The sequence below is a fragment of the Rhyacophila brunnea genome, unplaced genomic scaffold (genome assembly GCF_057557595.1).
Source record: "Rhyacophila brunnea isolate RB1 unplaced genomic scaffold, BYU_Rbru_1.0 scaffold_1, whole genome shotgun sequence".
Classification (NCBI taxonomy): domain Eukaryota; kingdom Metazoa; phylum Arthropoda; class Insecta; order Trichoptera; family Rhyacophilidae; genus Rhyacophila; species Rhyacophila brunnea.
This window is the reverse complement of record NW_028232751.1, coordinates 38,370,147-38,379,298: the sequence shown is the minus strand read 5'-3', so window position 1 is coordinate 38,379,298 and position 9,152 is coordinate 38,370,147. Positions and strand designations below refer to the sequence as shown.

The window sequence follows — 9,152 nt, the reverse complement described above, 5'->3', positions numbered from 1 at the left end:
ACTCTTTAGAATGTACGAATCAAATAATAAATACATAAAGTGCACAGATTTAATAGATGAGTTTTTCTCATTTTTCTCAAAACTACCTAAAATCTAGGTGCTTCATGTATCTATCATTGTCTGTTTCCCCGCTTGTATGAATTTTGAGGCTGTATTCTCTTCGCCAAGTTGCCTATATTTACTATAAAACCTGATGGGCCTTAAATCAAAATAAATTTGGTGTGGCTTAGAATACTTACTGTATTATTTGCTCAGCACTGCATTGAATATAACTGCAAGGAAATATTATGTTGATTCTTTTATATTGTCTGCCCATGATGGTCTTGTTGGTAGAACGCCCGTCTCTGAAGCTGTTGGTTTGCAAGTTCAATCCTGCAGCTGGCAAAAAATCCATGTTGTTTTTCAATGTGTGTTTGATCAAGTATAAAGACCCAAAGCGTTGGGCAAATATCTAACAATTCATAGTAAAAAATCTATTTATATAACCTCCACTCTGTGGAGATCTTATGATCTACTTAGGAGTGAGAAGTGAAAATGTTTTTTTTTTTACTATGAATAAATAATTTTCTTTTCAGGAGATCGGGAAAGCAAGACACCGGATTTCGGTCAAAATCAAGTAAGAGATTATCAAAACATGGGCAAAGCCACAAGAAAAAAATGAATTTTACTCAAAAGATGCATAATAAAAAAGTAATGACAAAAGGAGCTTTAAAAGGTTTTGATGGAGTAAAAGTTTCAATTCCTACGCAAGAAATAAATCTACAGGACATTTTAGAGACCAGCAAGGCTGCGGCGCTCGAATTTGGTAATGATCTTGAAAACTCTATGTCTGATAACAGATCAAATTTCCAGAACACCGATGAAGGTAGCATAAAAAATATATTAGATGAAAATATTGATTGTAATAAATTGTCAAGCCATGAAACTAAATCAGGAACGTCTGATAAAAAGAAGAAATCATCTCAATTTAATGATAAAGAACGCAAAGAACATACCAGTAAAAACATAACAATCGAAGACGATGGCAACGATAAGCATCAGTTGGACATTTATGAGTTCTTTGATGATGAGGACGAAAATAATGTGTCAGACAATTTTAAATTTAGAACCCCAGTTATTCTTAACAGCAAAGAAAAATCTTCAGTCACAGCGAGCAAGAGACTTACCGATAATTTTACAAATTCATTATCCAACTTAGAAAAAAATATAATTGAGACTCAAAACGAAGATTCGCAAATTTCTAGCTTAAGTTTCTCCGACAGAGATGAATTTGTTTACATGTCTGATGATTATAGCGGAAATCACAGTGAGGAAGAAACAAATTTAAGCTATAAATCTGTTGAGCGGGGAGCTAACGCAGTTAAACTAATCAGAAAGCATACCAAATTATCAAAGGCTCACAAAAATATAAAGAAAAATGCAATTATGGGTAAAATTTTCAAAAATAATGCCATAAGAAGTGACCAAAAATGTTTGAAGGAAACTATTACAGAAAGCTTTTCAACAGAAACATCAATGCCAGCTCATACTGATATGGATCAATTATTTGACAGTCTATTGGAGGAGAATCCTGTAATTGACAGTCAATCTAGTATGAATGAGTCATCTAAAAATCTCACAGAAGAAATCGACTTTTATAACGAACCAGACAATGATGCAGCAGAATCTGCAGACCAACGAACTCCTGTTGCCGGTGCAAGTACTTATGAATACCTATCTGAAGACTATGAGACTGACGATGAATCTAGAGTTAATGCTAGAATACGACAACGAAAAATTGTTCCAAGACTTAAAGCCAGGTCTACAGATGATGAAAGCTCTGTCAATGCATCTTCTAAAGTAATTACAATTCATCCTGATAAAGGTCTGTACAATAAGTGTGAGAGACGAGTAGATATGGACTTTTACAAAGATAACATTGGTGTAGCTAGTCGAAAATCACAACGGAAATGCACAACTGGAAAACAAAACGTTCTTGTTGAAAGTTGGAGCTCAGAGTCGGACTTTGAGGACTTTCGTCAATTTGAAGAATATTCTTCTATCCCTCGGTCACAACGCCATCATCGTAGACCACGCAGGAGTGGTCGCCACCGCCAGACTGATGAACCTAAGTTACCTTCTGATGCTAAGAATGATGCACCAGAGAATGATAATATACCTGATTTAAATTCTGAGGTAGCGGATTCTATCGAACTAAAAAACATGGTTGATTACACACCTAATATTGAAGAAAAGTTGGAGGATGTACACTATTCTTCTAAAAAGAGAAAAAAGCGAAGAGCTATTCATGCCAGCGAATTGCAAATTCAACAAAAATCTCTCCGAATGTCTTCAGGATTGCATCAGGCTCGAAGGGTTTCGTTTAATACTTTGAACCATAGCTCTAAAGTGCCAGGATCACGAAGAAGACGCAGACAGTCACAGAAACCTTTTGATTATGATGATGAATTCAAGCCTGCAAGAATCGCCGAACCATTAGCAACCCAAAGGCGTAATAAGAGGACTGCATCTGAAATGTTATACTATTGGTCATCTTCCAGTGATGATGATGTTTCTTGTGCTGCTGTTGATACATCTAGCAGGGAACCTGAGCCCATTGAACAACACGGGTGGATAGTCGGTGACTCTCATAAAAAATTAGTGACTATGTTGGCACACGCCAAAGGACGCAAGCTTGATGATAATACTTCTGTTAAGGAAAAGAAACCGCGCCCAACAGTATAAACCCAAGTAAGATATACTTATTTTAGTCTATTCTATCTATATAGAAATTAATCAATCATATATAATATACATATGTAAACATGTTTGCTCAAGCGAATTTTAGGGACAAGTTATAATGGTATGAAATGAAAATTTATTAAACAATTGGTAAAAGCTCTTCCAGGGTAAAAATTGATAGAAAAATCTGTATAATTAACATTTTATAACTATTATAAATTGTAGCTCCATCGTATTTATGTATAATATGTACCATTATTTTTAATATTGCTATGTTCCATTGATTTCGAATTATTGCTGCAAAAACAAATAAGTACAAAATATTATATTATGCATCTTGATTTATTCAGCTATGAGAACACGTAGGTATGTACAATCAGGAATTCATAAAAATAAACCCATTACAAATAGGTTAAAAAAAAATATACCAATGATAATAATATAAACCAAATTTTAATAAGTGTTTTTGGTAAAAGATAAATAAATCAGTGATTTAGATATTATATTTTTAAATAAATTAATAACATGCGGTTTTTTTTAAAGCAAAAGAAATCACATTGTGGAAAATTCATATATATTTTCATTATGTATATTGTACATGGACAAGAAGTTTTATTCCTCGTTAATTATTAAATAATAATTATTGAATCTCTAATGGTTTATAATATTTTTTTGTGAAAACAGAATTTATGTTTGCTAATTATGTGCTGCAACAAAATAGTGTATGTAAGTTTTCATTCTAGATACAACATTGTTCCCGACATTCAGTTCTATATGGAGAGTCAGCAGAGAGAATGATTGCATTGCTGAAGATAAAAAAAACCTCTTCAAAACAAGATTTTAACAGAATCTTAAATTAAATATACTCGGTATTTGGTCGATTCTTTTATAGATTTTAGGGTTGACAGTGTCAAATTAGTATTATGGAGAGAAACATTTATCCAATTTAAATATACATATTATAAATCATTGTATTAGAATCTTAATAGGCTATAAGTCGTTGTCTTTTCTTTTCACTGTAAATTTTCTAAAAACAAACAACTGAGAAATCATTAATTAGGTAAAAATTAGCGGCTTTGAGCCATTTCAAATTTTTTGTTTTTTACAATGTTTGTTTATGACACCTCACAGTTTGGCAATTTTGCCAAACAATTATTTAGTAACATGCCCCCCCCCCAATCATTCTGATAACTTTTTAAAAACCCCAGCATTATTATCATTATCATGACTTCATCGATATAATTATAGATTAATGAATCCTCCACACTATAAAGTCTATAAAAGAGTTAATCAAACTCTTTGTATTCATGTACATAATAATATATTCTATTACCACACAGTTTCTAATCATAAATGATAATTTATGTCCAATGTATTTATTGGTAAATCACCATGATGTTTTTTATAGATAATATACCTACATTCATTTTTTTCTCATCGATTTCTGGCTGTTGATGTAGTATTTTTGTTTACTCAGTGTTGAATATGGTCCAGATTAATATCACTGCATCATATTTCGTTGTCATTATTCACTTTTCATTTACAACTGCTATTGACTATTCCCCATTTTTTACGACTGTGTTTTTATGGTACCTAAATATTTTGACTTGAAAAATTATAAGCACTTGACTAAATGCTTATGACTAAATAAGCAGCTTAATATATTTGAGTAAAAGTCTAGTTTTGTTGATAGATGAACAATCAAGTTGGTTAGCTGGTTAAAAATGAATTACCGCAACACTGCTTACCGATTTATCAATATAAGATTATATAAATAAATTTTAATGGTTTTTTTGATTATTATTTTTGAAAAGTTATTTGGAGATTTCATGCTACATTTAATTAATTAAATCATATTCTTTGTAAGTAATTAAGAATACCCGACTAAATATTATATTACGTACTGAATCTAATTTAGTAATTTTATAAATTGCTTGGCGAGATAATTTTTGCTATAAATAAATGTATGATTTTTTGTTTTTTTTTTCTTAATAATTTATTTTACTATGATGAAAGATTATACATTTGCGCGTTTCCAGGCATGCTGTATTGTGTATTTTACCACTTTTGCTTCACTGTGTCTTGCTCGATTCACATATTTTTATTAGACTTTAGTGCCGTTTGTGTTTTGTCTTACATTTTATATATGTTGAAAACTTTACTATTAAATACTGAAAATCTTGCATGACATTATTTATCGTTAATATATGTTAAATATTATAAAACACGAAACAGTGAGATTGTACTTTTGACTGCACATCCTGCAGATGGAGCATACTTTCGCAGAGTGATGCATAATTTTGATTGTTTAATATATAATAATTTATATACAAATTTTCCACTTATATAACAGCATAATTCTATTAATATGTAGTGTTTAATTTTTTTAATATTAGGTACCAATAATATTGAGTGGTTAAAGAATTAGGTAGTATTGTATTCAAATTAATATGTGTCCATATATTCTTTCATTGTCGTTTGATCAATATCAAGTGTTAATTTTTAGTATTTGTTTCATATACATTTTATATTGTGTATAATATATTCAATATATGACATACACACTACCTAAGTTTAGAACACAAGTTATTGTGCTACTTATAATATTTATGTAAAATTATATATAATTTGAAATATGTGTAAAAAATTGAACTGTGTGTTGATTTGTGTTAAAATTAAGATAACTGAATTAAGTTTTATCATTAAATGCTTAAAATAATTGGTTTCTTAAGATTAAATTACTAGTAAATTAAAATTTATCCGTAAAGTTAATAAACATAACATGATATTTAGAATAAATATTTGTTTCCGGCGTTAATTTTTCTTTTAAATATATTTCTTAAATTTGAAGCAGTTAATTTCGAATTTATTTAGATTTTTATTGTTACATTATAAAATAGTCAGTAATAAAAATATTTATATATAATAAGGGAAAAAAATGATTTCTGACTATATATCATAATTCTGTAGTGATTTATCTTGCTATTATTTGTAAACAGATTATTTTGTAAATTTTTCCTTCCATGTTTTTCAAGGCTTATTATAATAATATTATATAGATTGTATTAATAAAGTGATGAAATATGAATTAAAATATATTGTATAACTTTTATTACACCTAAATATCCTTATATCCTTTAAGTAACATAACATATGGGATGGAATTCATTACAAATCAAGTTTATTAGTATTGAATACAATGTAAGTGTACATACTTATCTCAATTCTTAGTTCTAATATAATCAATTCTTTTTTACATGTCTTCGAAAACTAATGCATTAACTATGGAGTAGGCTGAATTTCACAATAAATGATTGACTTTGCGAACAAGACACATTTGTAAATTTCAGAGACATACACGGATGTTAAAAATTGTATGTCTTACTAAATACTTGTTTTTAATCAATAACTTTCATAAATATTATTTTTCAACGGCAACAACAAACAATTTATAAACACTATGTACAATTTGTTCCTTTTTTAAGTGAATTGGTCGTATAGAATCATTTTAAAAATGCATGTGGAGTAGGTCAGTTTACCACTGTAATACTTATAGCATGAAGAATTATTGTAAATTTCAATATTTCTCCTACTTAATGCAAATAAAACTAAAATTATCCTATCATGTTTAATATAGTTATCAATACCCCAAGAAGACCTTTTCATTGGATTATTGCGCGCCAAGTGTGTTTTTTTTTAAAACTTAATTGTGTTGCATCTTGTTTTAGAATGAGTTATAGGATTATTATGAAATAGTGATTACAATGCTCTTGATTGCTGGTTTTTTTGAGGTTGAAGCTTAGTAATTTATTCAACTTGGCATTGGTTATTCAACATGTTTAAACCTTTATTCACAGTTTTTCAGACTTCTATAGCTCTTGCACTAATTCAAAAGGTAAATCAAAATTTTAACTATGCCATTGATACTGTTAAAGTGAAATTCTAGACACTTGAGGTTCAATTATCTTTTCTTGAATCGGTAAATTTTTGTATTTGCTTTTGCATATAACCTGCAAGCGTCTTATGTTTATGTTATGCTTTATCAATCAATTTTTATTACTTTACTTGAAAATAGTTTTGAGTCGAGAGAAGCATAGATTAGCATGCATAATGTTCAATATCATAAATAATGGCTTCGCTAGCCGCTATAATTAATCTGCGTGCGAAAGGAAAAGGGCGATAAAATTTGAAAAATTAGTTGAAATAGGTCAAATGGACCACAATGCATTATAAATGAGAAAAAACTCAAGTCGAATCAACGCACCTCGATGACTTAATTGAGATGCTTAATGACTAAATTTCACACGGAAACACAAAGTTGTCTTGAAAAGTAGTGATTTTTGACTTAACTCCCCTGATATTGAAAAATTATGGCATAATAATTAAATTGACAATCATATTTTTTCTTTTTTTAACTAAGTCCGATTCTAAAAGGATCATTGGGCGTCCACAGAGTAGAGGTTTGTATTAACAGATTTTGTTTTTACAAGAAACGGATGTCAGCCACTTGTACAACTTATTAAGTCCATACTCTGATTCATACACAAATTGAAAAACAATATGTGTACTTGCCAGACCCAGGATTCGAACTTGGGACCCACAACGCTTAAGCCGCGCTGTCATCGTGGATGTTATTGACCGTCTATAAATAAAGTTATTTTTACATTAATAATACTACACCTGGCAACACAGCCATCAAAAAATAATTGCCTTAAATGGGCAATGTAGAATCTATATTACACAGAGAAAGAGATATATCTGTGAATCATATTAACATTTTGTTTATCTGTATATCGTGTCTTGTTGCAATTCAACACAGTAGATGAAGACGAGATAGAAAGAGTATGGCAGTATATAGATAATTGCTGCTCTCCTGCACATGTTCAAATCACTACATTCTAATACGCAAGCGATTCGTGTGCACTTTGCAGGTGCTGTTAATATGGATAGCACCAACTAGTTCCAACTGAAATCTGCCAAAATGGTGTTATTTTTTCATTATTCTTTTAGTGTGATATCACTAATTCTCTCTGATTTAGATGGAATACGTAGATATAAGCATGATGGCAGCGACGTGTGCGATATTAATGAAAGCAGCGTATTGCCATTTGGAGAATATCAAATAATTATAGTTGTAATGCATTTACTATCGTGTTTACTAAACATATTTGTGCAATTGCAGGATATCAAGTCTCAGACATGTGTTTTATAGTTTCAAAATGTTTACATGAAAGACTGCAATGAATCAGTGAAGGCTTACACAACAACCGCATGCCATGACAGAGAAGACTAATTTAATTCAGCAAATAAAACGCTGTGGATCATGCGACACATTAATTGAAGAAATGTTATTTAAAGATAAAGTAATTAAATGATTTATAAATATAATGGACTAATGAGCTATTTTAATTTAATTATTGTAAATAATTGTTCAATTGTATATGTATATTGAGATTCCACATTTTACAAAATAAAAAATAATTTATTTATATCATGAGACATTATAAGAAAAATAAATTAATTGGGTGTTTTTTACACTGTATTCGTGGAAAAAATAGCCTGTGATGCTGGTATTGGATTTGACATATTATGCGAAAAAAAGATTTGTTCTATATGTTCTCATTTTATCTGAGAAACTGAACATATCTCATTGCATAATTTTCTTTGCAAACTAATCTTTTGTCAGTATTATTAGGCTGAGTTTTTTGTGTACTTTCTTTGATATATAAAGAATGTTTTATTGATAATTATTGTATGAGTGAATATAAATAGTAATTATATAAATGTGTATATTTATTTTCCTGACTATCTTATTTTATTAATAGCTAGGTATACTACCATTTAGTTGTATGTAATAAACAATTGATGTTTTCAATAAAAATATATATATATCTCCTCATGTGGCATCTGACTAAACAATTGGGATTAGTGCATGGGGTAAATTATTGTACATATTATTTCAATGTATTAATTGCAAATGTATGTATGTACCATTATTGAAAATCAAAACGAAATATCCTGAGTAAATAATAATTTATTCCTCTGCTCTTAATTTAATCTATGGGTATAGGATTACATTGCCAAATATACATTTAATACTAACTCGAGCTACCATAATGATAGTTGTCAGATTTTTTTCATTGGGCTTTATCTGTTGTGTACTTTAGTATAATCCTTTCACATGGTTACCTAATTCAAAATCACGACTCAGTATCTCAAGAAATTTTTCTGATTTCAGCTATCAACCCTATAGTTTCTCGATTGGATTTTTCAATCAGTCACATACTTCCAAAGACTGTTTTTACATAAAAATATTTTAATAAAAATCCTAATCCACTACTCAAATAATAGATATAGTAATTGATGGGTGTAACAGAGTCAGTTGTTGGGGCACCTGACTATTGATTTGTCTGTAATCAAATAAATAAATT

The 9,152-nt window shown here is 29.6% G+C and overlaps 1 protein-coding gene across 3 annotated transcripts in view; it reads left to right on the top strand.

Annotated features, from left to right (window-relative positions):
* The window catches only part of LOC147079751 (uncharacterized), a 134,155-nt gene extending 125,656 nt beyond the window's left edge, over positions 1-8,499 (top strand). For 2 of the 3 annotated variants that reach the window (XM_085943941.1, XM_085943948.1), the window contains exons 5-6: positions 576-2,730; positions 3,465-3,601. In XM_085943941.1, coding sequence (XP_085800067.1) covers positions 576-2,724 — 2,149 coding nt within the window. In that variant the 3' untranslated portion in view covers positions 2,725-2,730; positions 3,465-3,601. Of the gene's footprint in view, positions 1-575; positions 2,731-3,464; positions 3,602-7,903 lie in introns of those variants that run through there. The other variant, XM_085943933.1, reaches the window with a different exon arrangement.
* Positions 8,500-9,152: the final 653 nt, after the last annotated feature.